Here is a 24475-nt window from a genome sequence, read left to right as displayed (position 1 = left end):
GCAATCTAGACAAGAGGGTCCAACTGGGGGCACTTGGAGCGGCCTCCCTCCCTGCAGCGTGCCGCCGACGATTCCTGTTCAGCTCTCGATGTTGGAAGCTGTGGAGTTGAGGATGCAGGACCTGGACTCAGATTTGGAAGCCTTTGAAAGTCCGCGCTGTAGAAAGGAGAGAGACGCATGTGACAGTCTATAAATCAATTTTAACTTTGCTGTTTTTACTTTGTATTTTAAATTTGCATTCTGCACTGCTGCTGATTTTACCCTGGTTGTTATTTTGTATTGCTATTTTATATCATGCTTTTATAGTGTTTGTTTTACACTTTGAACATTTTAATTTTTGTGAGAGTGAAATGGACAGCAGAGCTTCAGCTATTGGGCAGTATAAAAATGCAATAAATAAATAGCCAAGCAAGATGGCGCAAAGAGCAGCAGGCGCCCTTCCTTTGCTCTTGTGTGGGTGAGGGGCGCTTGTGTGGGTGAGGGACGCGCCCCATGAGCCCAGGCCACGGCAGCACCTTCCTCACGCAGATCACACGTGTCAGTAGCTGGAGGACAGGAAGCCGCAGATACGTTAGCGGCAAAAAGGCGTCAGTCAGGAAGCTCCGAGGACTTCTCTATTTTGGGAAAAATAAACATCTATTTTGAGAGAGGCACAGGGGTGCTTAGTCCTTTCCCCCCAAAAAAACCCACGCAGGTTCCAGATACGCTGCTCCATGCCCAAGATGCCAGGGGCTTATTGCACATGCTTGTGTGTAACAAGAGTTTCCCTATCCTGGGTTTTTAGTTAATAGCAGATTTCACTTTATTGGTTTTGCTGGGAGGTCTATTGAGAAAATGCGAACCCACCTGCTAGTATATAGAATGTCTTATGAAATGCAAATGGCACAAATTAATGATGAATAATTAAGAATTTGAAAATGTAAATAAGGAAACAATAATTGTATTGAAAGGAAGTTACATGTTCACAATGAATTCTGGGTAACTGACAATAAATAAGGGTAGAGTTGACCTGGATGTAGAACCTGCTGAGTTAAAGCATCTTGAGCTAAAACACTATTTGAATATTAAACTGGAGTGAGACTATATAACTTCATGTAAAAAGTGTAGTTAAAGCTTCTCAATTAATGAGCAAAATATATACGTATCAAAAAGCTTGATATACAGAATGTCTAGAAAAATGTAAAGAATTGGGTTTAACTGGCAAATTTTGAGTAAAGATTTGTCTTCTCAAAGGTCTAATTCAAAACTGAACTTGTCTAGCACAAACAGTGTGCGTGTAAGCCTTTTACGTATGTTCTAATTCTGTAAGAACGTTTTAACAACAATGAAATTTATGAGTTAATTTAGTTATGAGTTAATTTCTAGACACAAAAATGTTATAAATATATGCTGATTTTAGAAAGCGAGAACTTAGAAGCTCACCAGGCCCAAGTGCCTGTCTGCTGAATAGTCTATTCGGTACTGAATGGGAACTTATTACGTAGAATAAAATATCTCCTTTCTCAGCTATTACGATCCAAGGATCTTTAGCAATGCTGTGTTTTACAAAAAGTTATATACACAATATATTCTGATGTAAGGATACAAAAATATTTCTAATAAAAATGAAAAAAGAATTTCCTTTTGTCCTTTTAGTACAAAATCAAAATTGAACCTGCTGAACACAATTTTTTGTATATGTTTTGTTTGGTGAATATTTGCCTCGATTGGCTAGAAGTAGTCTAACTGGCAGCCAAAGGCTTCCTAAATATGCAAACTACAGATTGCTGAAAGTTATCAAGGGGCCAAATTCATAAGACCCTGCAAAAGTGCCCCTTTTCCATGGTGGCAAGACTAGGCAGCGTCTATGCTGGAGGCCCCCTGAGCAGGAGAGGGCTGGCCTCTGCTTTGGCCACTGCACACACAGGTGCTGGAACAGAGGGAGGAGTTGCAGCACACTTCTGCTTCCGAGGCCAGAAAATGACACCCGCTGGCAAGTGCGGTTCTTCCCACCATGCTTGCCGTCCACTCAGTCCATAGAGACCACGGGACCTACAGTGGGCCTTCCAAGGAATCCCAGAGTAGAGTTGGAAGGGGCCTCTAAGGCCATCGAGTCCAACCCCCTGCTCAATGCAGGAATCCACCTTAAAACATACCTGACAAGATGGTTGTCCAGCTGCCTGCCAGAAGCCTGGACATGACCTCTGCAAGGGCACCACTGAGGAAAAGCTAAAAAATAGGTCACGCTGCTGGGTGCTTTCTGGCTCCACGAGGCAGCTGCAGAGTGAGCTGGGGCAGAGGGTGGTGTGCAGGAGGCAGAACCAGTAAGGGTAGATGTGTTGAGAAGAGAGCAATTACCGCAAACTCTGAATAGGTGCTGGCAACAGAATTAATGCTGCAGGTACGCTGGACAGGGGCTGTGGGGGTGCACCCACCGCTCAGAGCTGTTCCGTTGAGCTGGGACACGTTCTCCTTGTTGCGTTCCACGCGTCCGTGGTGAGAGGGCTTTGGGATCACACGCCTGGGAGTCCGGACCAGCTGCCAAGTCAGAGAAGAGGGAGGCAACGGTGGTTAGTGGTCTAGCTGACAACTGCCCGGGGGGACGGACTTTTGCCCTTTTCTTTCTGTGCATCAACTTTGCAACTGTGTTTTTGCTGAAGTCCCCTGTACTGCAATATCTGTTGGCTTGTGACTGTAATGATGTTACACTAAAAGGACTCACCTGATATCGCAGGCAGGCATGAACGTTCGTGTGTATTGTGATTCACTCCCTCAGTAAAAGCTATCTTGTTATATTCTGTGTCTGGAGTATTCTGTTTATGCTCAGGAACACCAAACATTACAGTGACAGGCACCACAGAGCCATGGGGCAGGGCAGGAGAGAAATGAGATCGGCAAAAAAGTGTTGCAGTGTGGAGTGTTTCTACTCACTGCTTCAGTTGGCAAATCTCCTCTAGAATACTCCATTCATTTCCTCCATGCTCACACAGCTGCTAAAGAGTTTCTGTACTTCTACAAATCTCGGGGTTCCTCTAATTCTGATGCTTCCCCTCTTGTGCAGAGACACTTCTGTTTTGGCACATCACGCCCAACCAGCATTGCAAAAGATCCCTGGTAGGTATATGGTAGCTTGCAACTCTAGCAGTGAGTGCTGAATGCCCCGTTAGCTTCAAGGAGAGAAACCACTGCTATAACTCGGGCCTCACTTCACACGCAACTTAAAAGTGCAACCAGTCTACATGCAAGTTAATGAAGCGTGAAGCTTCTGCATACAACCGAGTGCTGGATATGGCCGGAGAGATCTGAGGGGGAAATTTAAGCACATCACCCTTTGCTGCAACCTGAGACCTAGGAGGATGTTTGACTGGGAACCGAAACCAGCTACCTCCTAATCTGGCCTGACCCGTTTAACAGCAAACTGTATTGCAAGAAAGGCAACGGGCACCTGTGAAGCCCTCAGAATCTGACCCGTAGCTGGAACTACACTGCAGGGCACTCATGAGCCGCCCCCTCCCTCCCAGCCCCTTTGAGCCTGCAGTATGCAGAATGGCATTTATATTCGCATGGCTAATGAAAGTTAGAAAGATGGCGTCCTTCTCTTTGCTTCTTTCTACCCTTTGGGGGGTGGATGCTCTGTTGCCCAATCTCAGCTAAGCTACAAGAAAAGCTTTTCTGTAGGTGTGAACTAGGAAACTACCTCTCTAGCCAAAGCTCAGTTGGGCTGGGGGGGGGGTGTCCTTCCCCCACTCCCCATCCTTGAATGTTAGCAGTCCCTCTGCAATGGGGTGGTAATTCGAGGCTTACCTTCCCTCCAGAAAGCGGTGGGTGGGATGCTGGGGAATTGAACACTGAGCCCCCCAGAGCTGAGCGGATGGTGCTGTTGGGGGTGGTAGCTGTGACGTTGAGCTGCAAGGAAAAGCCAAGGGTTACGGCAGTGAGTGCTCCCTAATGCAGCAGGGTGGCAAAGCAGGCCTCCATTTTCACAACCGTAGAGGAGCTGTGGCACCGTGCTCCCATTTCGGCCCCAGTGGGCCTGCCACCCCCGCCTCAACCCTGCCTTGTTCTTTGTGCACATGCACGGAGCAACTACAGCTGCCTGTGATTCTCTAAATATGGGCACAGCCTCAGATTTTGGACAGGAATGCTGCATCCCGCACTTACCTTCCGCATTTTGCCAGGTGTAGTGTGACCTGCAACCCGCCTCTTGTTGGGGGTCCGGGGGGTGCTACCATACATCATCTCCTCTTCAATCTGGCGGGACTTCTTGAGTTGCTGAAAGAAAGAAAGAAGGGACCGATGGCTGGAGCTGCTGCAGAGTTTCAAGGCCAGGGCTGGATCTTCTTGATCCTGGCTTAGGGTTGAGCAGCAGGGCGACTCAGGTGGTGGCAGGAGAGAGCTTTAGGGCCACGGCAGAGTAGGTCCAGCTCACATCACTCATTCAGGCACTCAGGTCAGGGTCTCAAACACATGCTAGAGATGGCCAGTGGTGCACCCCAGGCAGCCTTGGGCAAGCTACCCTCTGGCACCAGCTGTGGAACAGGAACAGACCCACCCCCACCCAACCCGATCCGACTGCAACAAACACAACCGGTGGCTTGTAGCAGGCGGCAGATGCCGTGTGAAGTGACAGAAGCAGCCGCATGTGCTCCGCTTCAGACTCCGAGGCTGCCCCAACTCACACGCTCCTGCCTTTCTTTCTCCTTCTCCAGATGGTGCAGGTGCCACTGCTCAGCCACATACTCCATGAAGCGCTGCCCGTTCACCAAGAAGCCCTGAGCGTGCTCCTGCTCCCAGAGCTCCACACGACCCCTCAGCTCTTCCTCCAGCTGCAACACAAGACAGTGGACTGAGCTGAGCTGCCCCGGGGGCAGCAGCTGGCCAGCCTCCCTCCCTCCCTGGGCGGTAAGGGCCAGCAGGCCACGTGCCTTGGGAAGCATCTTCTGGAGCTTGGCTCGCAGCTTCTCTTCCTTCAGGAGGTTGCCTCCTCGGTTGGCGAAGCGGCTTGGATCGGTTGCCTTTCTCTAGAAAGGAAAATGCTGGCGATGAGAGCCCCTCGCAGTGGGAGACGGGGCTCCTGCTGCTGTCCTCCCCACCTGGGCAGGGCCTCAAGAGAGTAACGCCTGGCCCAGCCCCCTCCTGGCTCACACCCACCTCAAGCTCCTGAAAGAGGCGCCAGTTGTTTTCCCACTTGCGGATCGCTTCAAACAGTTCTTGATGTGTCTCATAGTAGTGCTTTATGCGTGCAATTTCATCATCGTGCAGCTGCAATAACTGCTCAGTAAAGTCATCTAGGAAGAAAAAGGCCGGGCTACAGAGCAGGAACAAGGTGCCCCAGGCAGCTGCTCCCTGCCCATCAGAGGCAAGGCAGAACCCTCTCAGCCCCTGGCTCACCCTGATAGTAGGGGCGAAAAGCCCGCCTCTGCTCATCCCCATAGAAGCACTTGTCCCAGTAGTCGGCCAGCTCGGCCCGGATGGCCTCCACCACATTCCTCAGGTTCTGGAGCTTCAGCTCCTCCAGGCGGTCCGCTTCCAGCTGCAGCTAGGCCAGAGGACGAACAGGGCTCACCAGGCTGGCCAGTGCGGCTTCCGACGCAGCGCCTGCCCTCTCCCCTCCTAGGCATGTGCCGGGGAGCACAGGGGAAGAGCGCACGCCACGCGGGCAGCGGGAGAGCCAGGGCCTGCCGGGCTCAGCAGCCTCTGACACGAGGCCGCCTGGGAGGTGGCAGCTGGCCTATCGTGCCGGGGCCCGGTGAAGGCAAAGGGCTTCAGAAGAAACCTCCGGGAACTGGGCAAGCAGGGAGGCCAAGGCCAGCTGGTGTTGCTTACAGCGTTCATGGTCCTGGCTCTGGATCCCACCATATATGGCGAAAAGGCATCTCTTTCCTCCGCAGGCACCTGCAGCCGCTCCCACAGCACCAGGATTCTGGAGCGCAGCTCTTCACACAGGGCTTCCTTCCGCCCTTTCTTAACCTCCAGCTGGGACACAGAGAGACCAACCTTAACGAAGCTGAAAGCAGAGGGGAGGTAGAATTCCCCAGGCCAGCGCCCCACCCGGCCCACCCACCTGCTGCAGCAGATCCTTCAGAGCGGCAATGTTTGCTGCTGAGAGGCAGAAGGCAGCTTCCTCTTCACACACCACGTCCCTCTCGAAACTCGTGTCGGGGCTGTGCTCCAGCTCCTCCATACAAAGAATGATCTGCTGCTTGGTGCTGAGGAAATCCATTTGCCGGCGCTCCTGGAGGCCAAAAGGAAAATTACCCACCACACGCCTCATGCTCGCTCACACACGCCTCATGCTCACGCGCACCCCCCCCCATGCTCACACACCTTTTCAGCTGCCAGTGCTGCCAAGTGGCGCCGGAAGCAGTCCAGCTCCGCCAGGCTGGGCACGGCCTCGCCGTCAACGCAGTAGGGAGACGCACAGAGCAAGTCGCAGAGGTCCCGGTCCCGCTCTTGCAGCGCCTTCAGCTCCTGCTTCCTCTCCCGCTTCTGCTTCAGCATCACCTCCACACGGGTGCGCAGGTCCTTCTCCAGCTGGAGAATGGTGGTGTCCTCATCCATCTGGGAGAAGAGCAGAGCAGAGCGCCCCTGAGCTCTGCAGGGTCAGCGAGAGCGGCAGCCCACACCCGCAAGCCCACTGGCACCAGCCTCACCTCGAAAGGAGCCAGCTGCAACTCCCTACAGAGAGTAGCCAGTTCTTTGCGACACACCGCGATGCTCTTCAGGAGGCGCTCTTTCAGGCTCTCCTCCTCAGCAACCATCATGTCCAGCAGGCCCTGGGGTGCGGGAAGAGGGAGACAGGCTGGGCAGAAGAGAACACCGCTTTGGCCCCAGGAAAGGAACGGCTGCAGAACTCAGAGGGAGCACAAGCGGCTGGCTGGCTGGCTTTCAGGAGCGCCCGCCCCCTCCTACGGAGACAAGACAGCAGGTGCAGCCACAGGGAGCTCGCCTGGCTGCTGCCTTGGGGGGCCCTGAATGGGGACCTTGTTTGGCAAGACCTGGTGAGGGGAACCCGGAGCCGCCCCGCTGCCTTCTTCTCCCTGGGCTGAAGGAAGGCGCAGGGGCTCCCAGGGCGGGAGGCACCTGCCCCTCTGGCAGGAGGGAGCGCGCTGGGCCTGGGGCCGGAGGCGGCCTGGGAGACCTGCGCTGCTGCTCACCTTGACATGCTTCTTCACCACTTCTGTCCGCTGCAGCCGCTGGTCCTCGGGGATGCCGATCTCCTCCCAAATGTCACGCAGGTGGCTCAGCGCCCGGTTTAGGCAGGCCACCGACTCATTGGCCAGGATCTCGCTGGGCGGCAGCAGGAGAAGGAGCGGGGGAGCTGCGTCAGGACGGGGCCGCCGCCAGCCTGCGGGGCTCCCTTGAGCAGGGCCTCCTCAGCACCGGCCCCGCCCCGCCCCCTGAGCGGGCCCCGCCCCGCCCCGCCGCCCGGAGCTGCGTCGGCTCCTCGCCCTCCGGCCCGCCTGCGCGGGGGCAAGTGGGCAGCGAGCGGCTCCTCTTCCTTCGCGCCATGTCGCTGTCCGGCCGGAGCGGCCGGCAGGCAGGCAGGCGGGCGGGCGGAGAAACGGGCTGCGGGGGAAGGAGGGGGCAGCCAGGCGGGGTCTTCGGCAGCCTCGGCCCTCGCGCGCCCCAGGGCCTCCCGCACGAGCCAGCCCCGCGCTCACCTCTTCCTCATGGCTCGGCGAGGAGGACGCCCGACGGCGCTGCCGCTGCTGTGCTGCTGCCGCCGCCTCTCGCTCCGCTGCCGTGGCGCAGCCGGCTCCCGTCCGCCTCGGATTCAAACTCGGATTCAAACCCACCAGCGCCCTGATTGGCTGCTGCTGCCGCCGCCGGAGCCCCGCCTGCTGCTCTACAGGCCCCGCCCGCAACTGCCGTGCGAGCCACGACCCCTCCGCTTTATAGCGCCCCCGCGCGTGCGTTCTGCCCAAGCGTCAGAGGAGGCGAGAGCCCGCGCTGGAGAGCGAGCAGGGATGGCCTGGAGGCGGAGCGCTTCTCCGGCCCTGGCCCAGCGGGCCTGGTCCCTCCGCAGCGCCGCCCGAGCAGCTCGTGGGGGCGCCGCCGCCGCCGCCGCCGCCGCCTCCCAGCCTGCCTCGCCCGTGGCTCTGCGGGCGCAGAGCGGCCGTCTTCCTCTCCCACGCGCCCAACGGGCAGATGTGGAGGCGAGGGCCGAGGCGGAGCCCTCCGCTGGCGCCAAGCGCGCTGCTCGCTCGCGCCTTCCTTCCTTCCTTCCTTCCAAGGAAATCTGAAAGCACCCCTTTGAAACCCCTCAATTTGATGTGGGGAAGAGCCCGAGCACCCCTCCCCCTTCTCTCCCCTGCCTTCCTCGCTTTTGAATTCAGAGACACAGGACGCCTCAAGGCCGCCCGGACCTCTTGGCTCCAGGGTCGGCCAGGGTCGTGGGTTGCTTTTGCCTTAAACAAGGGGAAAGCTTCGTGGTTAGGGACCAGGCTGTGTGACACAGACTTGCAGGCGCGTCGTGTCATTTATTTAGGCATTTCTGAAGGCTCAGGGGTCTACTCTGGACTTCCGATTTCTCCTTAAGGTGCTTATCATAGAAGAACAGAATGCAACATTTTATGAAAGAATGGGTTTCTGTTTATGGAACATGTATGGGACTTGTGATCAGTCAGGGGAGGGAGGAGGGGAAAGTATGAATTCATCAGAGCAACTTTGATGAGTATAAAAGTATGCTGATGTGGATGATGGGTGCAGAGTTCTGCCTTCGGTTTGCTGAGGATGAGCTGTTTTCCTACATACCGAGTAAAATAAAGAGCCTATGCATCTGGACCAGTCTGGAGTTTGTTCCTTCCCTACTGGCTTTGGGGGAATTTCCCTAACATTTCCTTCACAGGGGCCTTGAGGCGTCCAGATGCAGGGACTCCAGGAAGGCGAGCTTCAAAAGCCGGGGCCGGGATGCCTCGGCCTCCCAGGGTGCCCCCCTGCCTTTGCAACGGAAGGCCCTGCAAAGGGTGATCGGCAGGTGAGTCAGTTCTGTCGCCAGGGGCTCCGGTCAGGAATTGCACCGCTTCTGTTAATTCGCATGTCCGGTGTGTGTGTGGGGGGGGGCGGGCATCGCCCCTGGAGACCACTGGGAGCCACGACCCAAAGCGTGGGGAGAAGTGCACCTTGTTGTGCAGCAGAACTGCAGAAAACCCGCGGGGGTGAGGGGTGGGCACATGCAGCCAGCAGCCCCCGTGTTGCCAACCCCTGACCGAGCGCCAGAAGGCTTGTGGCCGCCACTCTATATATCTCCCCTCACCCAACAGTGCTGTATATAAATGTGACGTTCCTTATGACATTCTCTGTGCAGCACGTGTTGTCCCCCGTCCCCCCCAACTTTCCTTCTCACTAGCTTTTGTCACTTTCCTACAGGCCAGAAGCGCCCTAACCCTGTAAAATAAAATTGGACCATCCATGAAAGCAGCAGCTGCCACCTCCTGTTCTCAATGTTGTAGATTCCGCCCCCCTTTCCTCAGTGTTACTAATGAAACAAGAAAACAAGGAGAGCCCTAATGCTGCATCAGACCAAGGGCCCATCTAGTCCAGCACTGTTCAAACAGTGGCCAGCCTGCTGTCGTCTAGGGACTCACAAGCAGGACATGGTGCAACAGCACCCTCCCACCCATGTTCCTCCGCATTTGGTGCACACAAGCTTACTGCCTCAGATACTGGAGGTCACACTTTGCCACTGCCATCAAGGCTAGTACCCATTGATAGCCCTCTCCCCCCAGGAATTTATCCAGCCCCCTTTTAAAGTCATCCAAATGGGTGGCCATCACTACATCATGTGGTAGCGAATTCCAGTTTAACTATGTGCTGAGTGAAGAAGTCCTTCCTTTTATCTGTCCTGAGTCTCCTACTTATCAGCTCCATGGGATGTTCCCGGCATCTAGTATTATGGGAGAAGGATAAAAATGTCTTCCCATCCACATGCTTCACACTATGCATAATTTTGAACATCTCTATCATGTCTCCCCTTAGCCTCCTTTTTTCCAGGCTAAGCAATCCCAGTTGATGTAACCTTCCCTCACAGGGGAGATGCTCCAGCCCCTTCATCATTTTAGTTGCCCTTTTCTGCACTTTTTCCAACTCTACAATATCCTTTTTCTTTTACGTGTGGAGACCAGAACTGTACACAGTATTCCAAGTGTGGTTGCACCATAGATTAGTATAAAGGCAGTAGGATACTGGCAGTTTTATTCTCAATTCCTTTTCTAATAATGCCTGACATGGAGTTTGCCTTCTTTGCAACTGCTGCACACTGGGTTGACATTTCCATTGAGCTGTCCACCACAACTTCAAGATCTCTTTCTTGTTCAGTCACCGCCAGCTCAGATCCCATCAGGTTATACTTGAAGTTGGTTTTGACCCAGCGTGCATCACTTTAGACTTGCTTACATTGAATTCCATTTAACTATTAAATGCACTTTAAATAATTCGATCCCCTAGCAAACTTGGCCACTTTACTGCTCCTAATTCCAGATCATTTATGAACAAGTTGAAAAGAATTGGTCCCAATACTTGGACCCCACTATTTACTTCCCTCCATCAGGCGAATTAACCATTTATTCCTACTCTCTGCTTTCTGTTCTTTAACCAGCTACTAAGAGGACCTCTCCTCTTATTCCATGACTGCTAAGTTTGCTAAGGAATCTTTGGTGAGGGACTTTGTCAAAAGCCTTTTAGAAGTCCAAGTAAATGATATCCACCACATCTCCCCTGTCTACAGGAACTCAAGATCATATGTTAATGGCCAGACAAATCTTTATTACAAGGCAGGTGCCACCCATACCTGAGTAGCCCCCCCATTATTCTGGGATCCTGCATGGTGCCACCAGCATGAAAATCAACAATAGGGAAAGTCACATTGGTGGGGGCAGCAATTGGCATCTCCCAGTGGAATCCCAGAGCCAAATGCCATAAGGGGCTGGCACCAACGGGTAGGCAGGGAAGGAGACCGCCCAAGTTTCAAGTATGACATTGCAACTGAAGAGGCAGGGCTCCTGCAGGTGTGCTCCAGGGCTAAACCAGGAAGTGCAGTTGGGCTAAACCAGGAAGGAAGCACAGCTGAGCCCTCCTTTCTTGCTGAGTGGTGAAGGATAGAGATGCCCCAGCTTCCTTTCTGCAGGGAGGGATCCTTGCTGGTAGACTTGCTGCAGGTTCAGAAAGAACACCAAGGACACTCAAAGGATCCCCGTCATCCCTTCCTTGCTGCAGGCTGTCACGCCCTCATCTCTACCATGGATTCTAGCAGCCGTGCACTGCTGGTGATGGCTGTTGTCAGGACGATGAACCTGAGCCCTAAGAGAAGGGAAGATAGGAAGTGAAATTGCAAGGTGGTCTGCTCAGAACAACAGCCCACCTTTTTGTGCCAAAGACAGATGAGCAGGGCAAGCTGCACTAGAAAAGTTTACTTGAATACTAGCCAAAGTCTCTGTCCTGAAACTGTCAGCTCAGGAAGCCTGCATAGGTTTGCTTATTTGCATAATTTATTGGACAGGGAGCTTTGCAGAGCATCACAGACTGCATCAAGGCTTGCTTGGTCCCCTCAGGCTTCTGCACACTTTTTCATAGAATCATAGAACAGCAGAGTTGGAAGGGGCCTACAAGGCCATCGAGTCCAACCCCCCAGCTCAATGCAGGAATCCGCCCTAAAGTATCCCTGACAGATGGTTGTCCAGCTGCCTCTTGAAGGCCTCTAGTGTGGGAGAGCCCACAACCTCCCTAGGTAACTGATTCCATTGTCGTACTGCTCTAACAGTCAGGAAGTTTTTCCTGATGTCCAGGCGGAATCTGGCTTCCTTTAACTTGAGCCCGTTATTCCGTGTCCTGCACTCTGGGAGGATCGAGAAGAGATCCTGGCCCTCCTCTGTGTGACAACCTTTATTTGAAGAGTGCTCTCATGTCTCCCCTCAATCTTCTCTTCTCCAGGCTAAACATGCCCAGTTCTTTCAGTCTCTCTTCATAGGGAGGTTACCCGATCAAAAAATGAGATCAAATTAGTCTGACAGGATTTGTTCCTGACAAATCCATGTTGGCTTCTAGTAATCACTGCATTGATTTCAAGGTGTTTGCAGATTGACTTCTTTATAATCTGCTCCAAAAATTTCCCAGGGATGGATGTCAGACTGACTGGTCTGTAGCTCCCAGGTTCCTCCTTTTTCCCCTTTTTGAAGATAGGGACAACATTAGCCCTCCTCCAGTCGTCCGGCACCTCACCCGTCTTCCATGATTTTGCAAAGATAATAGACAAAGGTTCTGAGAGTTCTTCCGCTAGCTCCTTCATTACTCTAGGATGCAGTTCATCGGGCCCTGGAGATTTGAACTCATTCAAGGAAATTAGGTGTTCTTTGATCATTTGTTTATCAATCTCAAACTGCAATCCTGCCCCCTCAACTTCTGCTTCACTTTTTCCAGGGGGGTCATAGACCTGCTTTTGGGAGAAGACTGAGGCAAAGTAGGAATTGAGCACATCAGCCTTTTCTTTGTCGTCTGTTATCAATTTGCCATCCTCATTAAGCAGTTGAACCACCATTTCTTTCCTCTGTCTTTTACTACTCACATATCTGAAGAAAGCCTTTTTATTGCTTTTAGCATCCCTCGCTAATCTCAGCTCATTCACAGCTTTAGCCTTCCTGACGCCATTTCGGCACTTCTGCGCCACTTGTCTGTACTCTTCTTTTGTACCCTGACCTTCCTTCCACTTCTTATATGTATCCATTTTTGTTTTCAGGTCATCTCTAAGCTTTTTGTGGAGCCACATTGGTTTCCTCTGTTGTCTTCTATCTTTTCTCCTTGTTGGAATTGTTTGTAACTGTGCCTTTAAAATTTCCTTTTTTAAATACTCCCACCCATCCTGCACTCCTTTTCTCATTAGGCTCACTTGCCACGGGACCTTACTTATCATAGTTCTGAGTTTATTAAAATCAGCTTTCCTAAAATCCAGAGTACGTGTATGGCTACACTCAACTTTTGTCTCCTTCATAATCAATTACTGTTTTTAAAGCTCAATTGAAAACTTCTTTTTTTCTACAGCTTTTAGAACTTGACTTTGTTCTTACTTTCACACTGTTAGTTTTATTGTCCCCTGTGCCTATTAGGTGCATTCCCTTCTCTTTTTTATTGTTTTATTATGATTTTATTAGAATGTAAGCCTATGTGGCAGGGTGTTGCTGTTTTATTCTTTTACTATGTACAGCATCATGTACGTTGATTGTGCAATAATAATAATAATAATAATAATAATAATAATAATAATAATAATGCTTATGCTCATAAGGCCTAGAAACTTACTTTCTTTTTAACTTGAAGTCATTTGTAAAAAAACCCCGAATGGTGCCCCAGATAGCTGCCATCTGGGATCATAAGCCAGGCAGGCTCCCTGCCACCCCACAAGGAGAGGACCCCTCCAACTCAAGTTTGCCTTGTACCTCTTTCTCTGCCAAGGAAGCGAAGAGCTGAGATTTCAGAGAAGGTGCAGCCACCTAAGAAGACAGCCAGCACAACACGTTGGCAGTCCCAAGCAAGGTTCTCTTCTGCAGTTGCATCTGCAAGGAGGACACAGCATGACAAGGTCTCACCATCTGCTAAATTCATTTCAGTGGAATGCACAACCTTGAGGCAGGCAGGATGAAAACAACTGTGCCCATATATTCCCATCTTGCAATTTTTTTAAATAAAAGAAAACATTAAAGTATTGCCACTATAAATAAACCCAATCTTGCTAGGTTAACCTGGAAAGAGGCCAGCTAGACCAGAGCTGGGCTGATTTTAAGTGGTTCTGTTGCTTGAAAAAAATGTACAATAAATGTTATATTTTTTAAAAAATAAATATTTGAGGTTTGTGTCTTTGAAAAGGGCAGGGAAGCAGGCTATAAACCTATTTATAGGTAATAAACTCCACCCTCAAAGCCAGGCACGCGAGAAAGAGCACGCACAGGGACAAGGCACCTCTGGTTCAAGACGGGCACGTGGTCGACCTCAGGAGGGGGGGTGTTGATTTCCACTCCCGCCTCCCGTCCACTTACCCATAACAGCGAATTCATTCCCACCAAGCAGCCGCACCACCTCCTCCAGGCCTAGCCAGCTCTTGCGCTCCAGCACCTGAACAAGGCAGAATGCAGTCAAGGCGGGTGGCGCCGGTAGCGCCTGCAGGGAAAGGGCATCTCAGGCCTGCCCCCCTCTGCCTGCAAGCAGAGGGCAATCTGGAATCACCTGGCGAGGGCCAAGGGGGCGAACTTAGACAGGCACCTGTTCTATGATCTTGCAGCTGAGGGGGATGTAGGCACCACTGAAAATGTAGGCCATGTCTCGGGGGACCTTCAGGTCGTATTCCCCATCCGCACGTGGGATCTGCAGGAAAAGGGTGTTGATCATCCCAGGCTGCCGGCTGCCCCACCCCCACCCTGCTCAGCACTCACCAGCCCCAGCTTCTTGCTTATCCCTCGGAAATGGCTCTTTTTGGCTAGTGAACTGAAGGCATCCGAGAGCTTCCCTGGAAGGAGGACGGCAAAGGAAAAGCTTGAGCAGCTTCTGGGATTAAAAGGATGCCCCTCCTCAGGCCAAGCAGAGCTGCAGAAGGGCCACGGCGCCCTTTACCTGCGGCTCTGTCAGTCACCAGCTTGCTGACTTTGCTCTCCACAGCTGTCAAGGTCTCCCCAGGCACCTGCTCCGTCAGTAGCCCCAGATGCTTCAGGTTGTGGAATGTCAACAAGTGCTCGGGTCCATAACTCTAGCAGGGGAGGGGCAGAGGTGTGTGTCAGGGCAGGACCATCGCCAAGGAAGCTCGCTTGCATGAGGTGGGGATCCTCGAGAGCCACAGCGGAGGGGCATGTGCCATTGGGAGTGGGGGGGGACAGGACGGCACAGCCCCCGGATGGAGTCTCAAGCACTGATGGAGAATTGTGCACCTGGTTCCCCACACCTGCCAGAGGAAGGCTGCTCTTCCCCACTCACCTGTAGATACTGGGCTTTCAGGGAGCGATAGTCTTTGGGGGTGAGCCCTAGAGAAACCGGAAACGCCAAGAAGTCATTGCACAGCTCTGCCCCGTGCATGCTCCCAAGGACCCCTTTCCATACAGCAGGGAAACACTCACCGTTCTCTGTGATCGATAACAGGCACAGCATTCGCAGACTCTCAATGGGGGAGACCTTTCCCAGCAAGGGGGCAGGGGAGAGAGAAGCACGTCAGTGGAGAGCCCTGGACTGCCCTTTCTCCCAGCGATGGCCCCATCCGCCGCCATACCTGTCGGTTGATGTGCTCTTCAATGAACCCGATGGTCTCGCGGATCTCAAACCCTTCCAAGAGGGCTGCAGGGACAAGTGGAGAGAATGGAGATCAGAGCCCCCCCTTCTTTCCAGCTCTGTCAGATTTTGCACAGATCTCACTGTCCCATTCTGATCACTCACCAGTCCAAAGAAAGCCCCTGTGCCTCCAAGCAGCACCCCTGGAACAGCCATCCTCAGAGATGCCAAAAGATCGCAACCAAAAAGACCAAATGATTCACCAGTTGCAGGGGCGGCAGAGGCATTAAAGGACCAGGACAACCCCCACCTAAGAGGCCTTCCTGATGTTTTGTTACAGGTCTTAAGGCTGAGAACTTCCTTGGAATAACTAGTTTTGAAGTGACGGGGCAAGCATGGTGGCTCCCCCCCCCCCAACAGTGGCATCGCTCAGTGGAGACCCCCCAAAGTCAAGATCAGCAGCTCTTCATTGTATATTTTAAATGGGCTGTTGGGTGACCACAGGGCAAGCTGGTGTCCCCCTCACCATGCTCCGTCTTCAGCAGCTCCTGGAAATCTTGCTTGGTTTTCTTCTTCATGATGGACTCACAGGCACCAATATCTGCAGACATAAGGAAGGTTGTTGAACTAGGTAGGTGGGAGCGCAGAACTTTTTCACTCATACACACACACACACACACACGGAACCATCGTCCAGAAATAGTAAAACCATTAGACGCTGCTGACACGTTTCGCCTGAAGCAAAACATTTGAGGTGAATTTGAAAGGTTTTGGTTCGCTGAGACAAAACATCGGAAGCAAAACAAGAAAAGAAAGCCCAGCAAAACAACACAAAGGGTTCATCGTGTTAGCTGCCGCTGAATTTGTCTAAACGGAATTGTTCGAGGTGGCTTGAGGACAGTGCCTGGGATTGACGGTGCCACCACGAAAAAGGCCCTGCCCGGAGCCTTCCAGATTTCAGTTCCTGAAGGCTGAGGTACTGGGCCAGCCTCCCCTGAAATTCCCAGAAACATGACGCAGACTATAATGAGAAGAGACTATAGTGAGCTCTTGAGATATACGTCTGTAGGAGGAAGGAAATCAGAAGTAAAGACTGTACTGGATTTTGACCTGGGCTCAGGTTATAGCTCAACAAGAATTGGAAGGAATGTGCAGGCTTCGTTGCCTCTTAGGGGATTGTGCACGCCAAGTTCCAGATGAATAAGTGCAGGGAGGTCTGTCCATTACATTTTGAGGGTTTCCAAAAAGGGCTGCACTTATGTCCTACGTTCCTTGTGGAGCATTCATCTGTAAATGAGGAACAGCACAAAGGGGGCCCTAAGAAAGAAACTACGGCGTTTCGGAAGAATTGGTGCAGCAGCTTGAGAGTGGGGGTGATGAACCCCTGAACACGGCCATTGCCACAACAGGGAAGCCTGTCGTCCTTCATGTCGTAGCCCCAGCGTCCAGCACTTAGGGAGACACTGGGCACGGTTGGATGGCTGCAGTGAGGGAAGCCCCTACCTTGGCTGCTCCCCCTGCCCCTGTGCATGCTGCTACCCCATGGGTCGGCGTGTCATCTGCACCCAGTGTGCAGCATGGCAGGAGGGGTCGTGCCCACCCTACAACATCATAGGAGACACCACAGCAATGGACTTTAATACTGTTATTTTTATGCTTTTTATTTTTAAAAACTTTGTATATTTGTTTTTAATATTTACTGTTTTAAACTTTTGTAAACTGTCCAGAGAGCTTCGGCTATGGAGCGGCATATAAATGCAATAAATAAATAAAATAAATAAAATATACATATATACAGACACACCCCTTCACAGCAATTAAAATCTCATCCACCCCCACCCCCCACTGCCATTAGGCTGGAAGAAAGCCCACCTGTTGCAGGGTGGGGGCTAAGGAGTGGCACTGCAGGCCAGCCAGGGAGGCCTCAAGGGTCACCCCCCATGAACGAGGGCCGTGGGCGATGCCTGCAGAAAGGGCCCCGTGAGGTTTCGATGCTACAAAATGGGCACTTCCGTTTGGTCCCCCCCTTGCCACCCCACCCACCACCTGGAAAGGGAGCGAGAGAGAGACCTACGTAGGCTCAGCAGGCGATGTTCTTGCTTCAAGCCCTTCAGCTCCTGGGAGACAAAGGTCTTCATCTGCTTGATATCCATCCCACGCCGTCGCTGTGAGGGAGAGATTGGCTGCATACTGGGCCCGCCAGGCATCACCCCTCCCGGCTCCTGCTCTTGCCCCTCCCTGCCCGGTCCCACTCACGTCATACTGCGCCTGCAGGTTCCGTGCCTTCTGACTCAGGAAACCAAAGACACTGGAGAAATGCTCATTGCGGATCTGGCTGAACACCTGGAGAGAGAGCGTGTGTGTGTGTGTGAGAGAGAGAGAGAGAGAGTGGGGGGGGCAGACAGCATGGCCAAGGCTCCTGCACCATCCCTGGCCAGGAACCAGCAGCTCCCTCCATAGGCCACCTCCCACATCCTTCACCCATCTGAGCAAGCCTGGGGATCCATGGCTCCCAGGTCTCAAAAGAGCTGCAGGCACAGGCTCACCTTGTCCTGGGCATTCAGCAGCACCTTGATGCTTCGGTCAGAGGAGGTGACGTCTGGGCCAAAGTCCACACTCCCTGCAGAAAGAGAATTCCCCAGGAAACGCCGCCCACAGACATTCGGCCTGTCAGTGGCCTCTCCTCCAAAGGCGGACTGTTGTGTTAGCCACTTAGGGGCCATTCTGGGAGGCAGGTGAACACCTTGGCCCATGGAGAAGGGGCAGCCAGGAAGGCCGCACCAAGGGCTCCGGCCTGGGGGTGGGGAACTTACCACACTTGATGCGGAACGTATCGTCCACCAGGCCTTCGTACACCACCTGAGAGCAGAGCGCTGTGACGTAATCCACATCTGAAGAGGGAGACACTGGATTGGGGCGGGCGTGTGTGTGTGCGTGCCCAGCAGGAGTCCCTCCAGAGCGCCTCTCAGGGTCTCTTGCTCCTGGGCTCCCCACCACCTCCACCAATCATAGCTCTGTGGCAGAACACACATTTGGCAGGCAATAGGGCACAGCTGAGAAAGACACCTGGCGAGCAGCTGCCGGTCTATGCAGATGGCCAGAGGCCTCACTTCCCATGTCACACAGATCTTTTTTGCCTTCTAGCATGGTAGAGTTCAGCACAGCAGAACTAGCTCAGCTTGCTTCCATTAGGCCCAAGAGCCTGGCAGCCTCAGAAACATCCAGCCATCCTGTTCCTTCACAGTTGGCTCCCCTCAGCCCTGCCTGCCTGCCTGCCTCTGCCCCTCCTTTCGATGCCTTCTCTCTGCTCACCTGGCTCTCTGTAACCCAGGACTCCTGCAGCCCACATCCTATTTCAGAGAAGCACTGCTCTCGTGTGGTGTTCTCTCACTTGCTGACTTATAAAAAACAGGTTGGGAAAGGTGCACCTCACCAGCTGGTGCTCAGAGCAAGCTAGCTGAGGGATCCAAGCAAAGGACGCCAGGATCAAGGCAAGGAGCGCAAGCACACACACGCACACGCACACACACAGCCCACATCAAGGCATTCCCAGGCCCCTACCTCTGTCCATGAGGAAAATGTGGCCAATCTCCGGCTTCCTGCCCACGCTGTCAACCTCGCTCTCCTCTACTAGATCACGCCAGAGTTCATGGACCATCTGGGAGAAAACAAGACCCTGTCTGGCCGCTCAGTCCAGGGCACCCCAGGCAAGGGAGGCATCCTGTTTGAATCCAACTACTCACCTGCTGTGCACAACTTGCTCCCCACCCCACCCCACCCCACCCCACGATCGAAAGAAGGCATCGCCGCCAAGGCCTTTCCACTGGGGGTGGGGGGGCTTCAGAAGCATCTTTGCGTAGAGCAGGGGACACCGAATGTCCATGTCAAGGGCTGCATTCACTCAGGGCCAACCCTTTCCCCTCTCTTTCCCTCATGCAAATGGGGGCTTCGTAATGGCTCCATGGAGCAGGAAAGAAGAGTGGCTGTGGGTCGGATCCAAAGGCCCTGTGGGCCACAGCCAGCCTGCAGACCAGGGGTTCCCCACCCTCAGCCATTCCAGCTTGGCTCTACCCCGGATGCCAATGTACCCCTAATCAGAGGTGTGTCACTCTCTGGACCACACCCCTCTCCCAGCCAGCCCTCCTAGTGGGACAATATCCCCTTGGTATGCAGCCCCCGAGAGACCAGTCCCTACCTTGGCGCATCGCCCGATCCCATAGGTCCTGGTGAATGGGCCAAAGAGGGAGTTCAGCAGCTGCAAAGCCTGGGCCACAGTGCCAATCCAGCGCTGATCACCTTCCTGCAAGAGCACAGGAGCAACAAGATGGGACTGATCCAGAAGGTTAGCAACACAAAGCCATCATCAAGGAAAAAGTTTAACACTTTTGTTCACGCTGTTGATAATGTTACTCCATCACCAAGATGTGGATCTCTTTTGTACAAGTTCACTGCAGCAAAATTGATGTTTGGAAAACACTGAAAAACAGTGACAGTTTCTAATCATGGAGAAAGCATTTCTGGAAGCTATCAAAACAAATCAAATTAACAGCATACAAAAATGTTGTACTAATTTATTAATCAACATTGCAGTTTGAAGTCCACCTGTCAGTTATCTGCCCTAAGAAATTGTGATTTAACACATGATTATTTTAAGTGGATATAATTATGGCTCAATTTCATTCTACAGGTCTATCTGTAATCATGAATAACACATCCCAAGGCCCAAGACTCCCACTTAGCTCAGGAAAGGGGGAATGAAGAGACACAGAACCTAGTACTGACCAGGAAATAATCACGGAAGAATTCTGGCAGCTCCATGCTGATGATATCATCATCCAAAGGCAGAAGGTAGAAGGACCACTCATCCCAGGTCACATCTGGAGGGGGCCAAGAGTGCACAGGGGGGCTTTTGCCTTTGACACTTAAGCCTTCTCCCGTGTCTTTGACTGGCCGCTGACATAACCCAGGTGATTGCCCAGGGGTTGCTGAGCTCGGAGAAGGGGCTGCTGGACAGCCAACAATGAGCGGAAGAACTGCACGTCCAACCTCCCCAGACTTAATCCCCTGATTTGAACAGAGGCTGAGTTAGATCCGTGAAGTTAGATCCCTGTTCCCCATCCCTGAAACTTACCCCCGTAGATCCCCTCTTCCTCCAACACCATCTCACATGTGTGGAACTGCACAGAACAAGACAGACACTCAGCCTTGGAAAACACCCACCCTAAGCTCCCCTGGTCCTCCCTCCCAGCAGGTACCAATTACTCTCTTCTGAAAGGAAAAAAGGGAGATTACCTCTAAATACACAGTAGTATCTTTGAAAGCAAGGCTGGAGCTGAAGGCTGGGAGGCGCTGCTGCTTCAGGGGGAGAAATGCTGTTCCATCCAGGGTGAGCTATTCCACCTGCTCCCCTCCCATCCACCCCACCTGGAGACTTTAAAAGCAAGGCTGGAGCTGTAGGTTGGGAGGCGCTGCTGCTTCAGGGGGAGAAATGCTGTTCCAATCAAGCTTTTTCTTTTCTATCTTCTCATCTGGTTTGTTTTGCTATAAACTTGTATTTAGTATATTTTTGAATATTATTGTGGTATTGGTGATTAGTATATTGTTAAATGTTGTTGTAGTTTTAATTTTTGTAAACCGTCCAGAGAGCTTCAGCTATTGGGCGGTATAAAATGCAATGAATGAAATGAGATTATTTGTGACCAATGTGTTTCAAAATGAATTCTTCTTCAGGAGCACTGACAGCCAAACTAGTTTTAGCCTTTAGTTTAAAGGCTAAAACCGTGGCAAAGCCTGACATTAGTTGTGTCTCACAGTGCCTCGGAAGAATTCAACTGAAAACATGTCGGGCTCAAATAAAATTTACTTCTGTGCATGGAGATTTCCTCCCTTCTCCCCCTACGGTGTCCTTCTTCACACACACACACCCCTATGACCCATGCTAAAGCCAGCACAAGTTCATTGAGGAAGAGCAGGAAAGAGAGAGTCCACCCAGCTCAAGATATGACCCACAATACAAAGGTCAACTGGGCAGAACTTCCAGACGGTAACACATAATTGCTGAGCTATCCCTGGACCAGAAGTAGAACTCAGAAGGCAACTCCTGAGAAGCCAAACTCCCTGCTGAAGGAAGACGTGTGTCATATACATACCTTCTGAGGGCTGAAGATAATCTTGTACTTGCGGGTCCGGCCAGCTGCCTTATCAGCGTTCACTATGTCTGAAAGAAACAGATCAAGTGCCAGGTGAGGCTGGCCAGGCCCTTCCCATCCCTGTCCTAGGCAGCCCAAAGAAGATGCTCCAAGATACCTGGGTTTGTTTGTTTTTAAGACAAAATGTTGACACACACAGCCTTTCAATTGAATGATTCTCAAAGAGGCTTACAGCAGGTTAGTACAATACAAAATTCCCCAGAACTCATGCTCTCTCTCAGGTTGGTCTCTCCACTGCTATGATGTTCTTCTCGGAGGCAGGGAGGGCAGCCTCCCAGCAGCCTTAGTCCCCTGGCTGAAGGCAGAGGCCAGAATATGCAGGTCAGGGTGTTACTTGTCTTCAGTTGTGGCTGCTCACTAGTGTGAGAACCCACCAAAATAGAGTTCATTCCCCAAAGGATAGATTGAATGCAGTTATCCTGAGGGCTGTGGCGTTTCTGTCCTTGGTCTAATTGTGTAAGATGCCCACCAGCCAACATTCCTGCAGCTTGTGTGTGTGTGAGCCCAGCCAGGTGCAAGAGATGTTACCCCCAGGCAGCCCATGAGGAACTAGGATAAATGACAGGGGGAAAACATACTTCTCAATTACTCAGCATCCACATGAATTCTGGTACCAGCAGAAGACTGCACCATGAGCAAGCCAAAGAAGGCTGGCAACCTAGCCTGGCTAGTCTTTTCCACTGCAAGGTTATGGCTGAGAGGAGGCCACCCATGTAATAATGCAGTGCTGACATCCCTTCCAGGAGGAGCAACAGATTGTCCCAGTACAGATTGTCCAAACTGGCACCTTCCGAGGGCTGCAATGGTTGTTCCTCCTCCCCTGGACCAGTTCTGCTGGCTACCAACTCACCTGCCACATACTTCACGTTCCTGATGCGTGGCCGGACCAAAAAGCACAATCTTGGGAGAAAGAGAGAGAAGCAAAAGCAGACAATCTGGGGGGAACAGTCAGGAAAATGGCTCTGCTACATCCCCTTTCTGGTGTCTGAGTAGCAGCGCTCTAGAGACACACAACCCTCGCCCCCTTCCCAAGCAGAATGTGCTCCTGCCAAGCAGAATATAGCATGGGATATACGCAGAGCAGACCTTGTGCCACACACTCACTGGTCACTGGTACTGTGGGCTGGCTTGTTTTCCACCTTGTAAAGCTTGTCCACTTCATGTTGCTGCACAGAAAGATGAAACCGAGGGGTAAGTAGTTCAACATCAAAAGCCCTCTATGGCTCGGGTCCAGGTTATTTGAAAGAACGTATTCTCCCTTATGAGCCTGCCCGTGCTTTGAGATCTTCTGGAGAAGGCCTTCTTTCAGTCCCCACCATCTTCACAGGCACGCTTGGTGGGAACATGGGAGAAGGCCTTCTCGGTGGCTGCTCCGGTGCTCTGGAACTCTCTTCCCGGGGAAGCTAGGCTGGCTCCCTCCTTGATGGGCTTTTGGAAGCAGGCAAAAACTTTTTTGTTCCAGCAGGCCTTTGGAGAATAATCTGGCCCTCCATCTATGTTAATGTCTTATAATTTTGTTGTGTATTTTAAACATTTATGGTTTTGTTCCCCCCCCCAATGTAGGTTTTAAACTTTGTAAGGCCGCCTTGAGGCCCAGCATTGGGCAAAAGGCGGGATACAAATAAATATAATAATAATAATGATAATAATAACATCCTGCACAATTCCGGGGGGGGGGGCTTTGAGGAGGGGCTCCTGCAGAAGAGCTGGGCTTGTTTCCTGTGGAACTGGAATCGAATGACCACACGTCTCTTCCTTTTAGATCCAGCCCCTTAGCAAGGTCTGTGTCCTGCAGGTCACTCGGGTGGCCCTGCCACTTCCCCTGAAGTTTGCTGCAGCAAGACTGATCTGCAGCGGCCCATTAGCAGGGCGGATGGAAACAAGAGGCCGCTCGGATGCTCAGTGATGCGACCTGCAACTGCAGGGCCTCGACTCCCCATCCTCAGGCCCGGCCCCGCCCTGCACTGCGAATTCAGCCCGGCTTCTCCTCCCTTCCCAGCTGACGGCTCCCTTGGCGGCCTCCTACTCTGGCACTGAGGGCCCAGCAGAAAAGCAACAGCTCCGGTGACACCTCCCATCACTCTAGAATAGGGAGAGTTGCACCGGTTGGATTCCTGCCTGCCAGAGGCAGAAGTCCTGCCGGGGCGGGAGCGACGGACGGGGCTGAGCCGCCAAGTCCCTGCGCTGCCGAGGGCACCTTGAGGATGGAGACGTTGGCAATACGGTCCAGCGGGCTCATCAGGTCGGCCTCGATGAACAGGTCCTTCTTGCCGGGAAGCTGCGGAGAGAAGCCCGATCTCAGCCAGCAGGCAGCCCGTCCCCGTCCCCGTCCCGTCCCAGCCCCCGTCCCCGTCCCCGTCCCCGCCCCAGCCCCCCGCCCCGCCGCGCCCCGGGCCGCCCTCTGCACCTGCTCCAGGAGGTAGACCAGCTGGTCCCGGGCGAGGCGCTTCAAGAGGCCGAAATCGGGCAGCTCCGGCGCGTCGCGGTGCCCGGGGGAAGCCATCGCGCAGCGGGCGGAACCAGACGCAGCGGGCGCGGGAGCCGCCGGAGCCGCCCTCAGGCCCCCGGAAGTGGCCGGCTACCATGACAACGAGGCTCGGCCTGCTTCCGCCACGCCCGGGCGCTTCCGCCACGCTTCGAGGCGGCGAGTCGAGGGCGCGCTCGGAGCCCGGAGCCCCGCCTCGCTTTCGCCATGGCGGGACCGTCGTCGTGCCCCTCGCCTCGGGGCCCTTCCCACACCGACCCCTTCTAGGCTCAGGAGCCGTGGGCGAGCGGCCACAGGGGCGTCCGCCGCGCCCCTCGGACCCAAAGCAGCTCCTGCCCTTCGGCTAGCGCCGGGACTCGCAGACGTACCGCTTAGGGTCGCCTTGTCCCCAAAGCAAGGTGCTGCCGGGGCCTCGCCTCTCTTCAAGAACGAAGGCGGCAGGGAAATGGGGGCTGGCTTCATTATTTACACCAGGAAACGCTGCTGGTATTGAACACCCGCCCACACCCCACCGCCCCCCAAGCATCCACCCCTCCATCTCATGGGGGGGTGTCAAAGA

The 24475-nt window shown here is 53.0% G+C and overlaps 2 protein-coding genes across 3 annotated transcripts; both read right to left on the bottom strand.

Annotated features, from left to right (window-relative positions):
- Positions 1–23: 23 nt before the first annotated feature.
- PRC1 (protein regulator of cytokinesis 1) lies at positions 24–7660 on the bottom strand. Of its 2 annotated transcripts, none has more exons than XM_063142755.1 (14): positions 7644–7660; positions 7137–7269; positions 6633–6755; positions 6307–6540; positions 6044–6214; positions 5806–5955; positions 5371–5518; positions 5131–5267; positions 4905–5000; positions 4659–4805; positions 4141–4251; positions 3784–3885; positions 2338–2517; positions 24–156 (listed from the first exon to the last, which is right to left on the bottom strand). In XM_063142755.1, the coding sequence occupies exons 1-14, from the start codon at positions 7652–7654 to the stop codon at positions 79–81; spliced, it is 1821 nt and encodes a 606-aa protein (XP_062998825.1). In that variant the 5' UTR covers positions 7655–7660; the 3' UTR covers positions 24–78. The 2 variants fall into 2 exon arrangements, with proteins under 2 accessions (XP_062998825.1, XP_062998826.1); XM_063142756.1 differs by having other exon boundaries at positions 30–156; positions 2415–2517.
- A 3065-nt stretch (positions 7661–10725) lies between these two features.
- Positions 10726–23938, bottom strand: VPS33B (VPS33B late endosome and lysosome associated). Its single transcript, XM_063142204.1, has 23 exons — positions 23839–23938; positions 23629–23709; positions 22536–22597; positions 22282–22331; positions 21372–21439; positions 20354–20399; positions 20005–20099; positions 19418–19522; positions 18784–18880; positions 18036–18113; positions 17769–17842; positions 17479–17565; positions 17297–17387; positions 15749–15823; positions 15224–15288; positions 15075–15129; positions 14935–14981; positions 14578–14710; positions 14400–14473; positions 14230–14331; positions 14007–14082; positions 13410–13526; positions 10726–11280 (listed from the first exon to the last, which is right to left on the bottom strand). Exons 1-23 carry the CDS (start codon positions 23932–23934, stop codon positions 11201–11203), a joined length of 1854 nt encoding a protein of 617 aa, XP_062998274.1. The 5' UTR covers positions 23935–23938; the 3' UTR covers positions 10726–11200.
- Positions 23939–24475: the final 537 nt, after the last annotated feature.

This window comes from Elgaria multicarinata, chromosome 16, assembly GCF_023053635.1.
Source record: "Elgaria multicarinata webbii isolate HBS135686 ecotype San Diego chromosome 16, rElgMul1.1.pri, whole genome shotgun sequence".
Lineage (NCBI taxonomy): Eukaryota > Metazoa > Chordata > Lepidosauria > Squamata > Anguidae > Elgaria > Elgaria multicarinata.
This window is presented reverse-complemented; position numbering and strand designations above follow the sequence as displayed.

What these genes read in the sequence shown, in the direction of transcription:
- PRC1 (XM_063142755.1), bottom strand. An exon ending in TGAAGGATCTGCTGCAGCAG is followed by an intron (nt 5,956 to 6,043) that starts GTGGGTGGGCCG and finishes TCTGTGTCCCAG; the next exon opens with CTGGAGGTTAAGAAAGGGCG. An exon ending in GCACCTATTCAGAGTTTGCG is followed by an intron (nt 157 to 2,337) that starts GTAATTGCTCTC and finishes TCCTTTCTACAG; the next exon opens with CGCGGACTTTCAAAGGCTTC.
- VPS33B (XM_063142204.1), bottom strand. Translation starts at nt 23,934, where the DNA reads ATGGCTTCCCCCGGGCACCGCGACGCGCCGGAGCTGCCCGATTTCGGC. An exon ending in GGAAGAGGGGATCTACGGGG is followed by an intron (nt 20,100 to 20,353) that starts GTAAGTTTCAGG and finishes GGCCCCCTCCAG; the next exon opens with ATGTGACCTGGGATGAGTGG. An exon ending in TACGTTCCGCATCAAGTGTG is followed by an intron (nt 17,843 to 18,035) that starts GTAAGTTCCCCA and finishes CTCTTTCTGCAG; the next exon opens with GGAGTGTGGACTTTGGCCCA.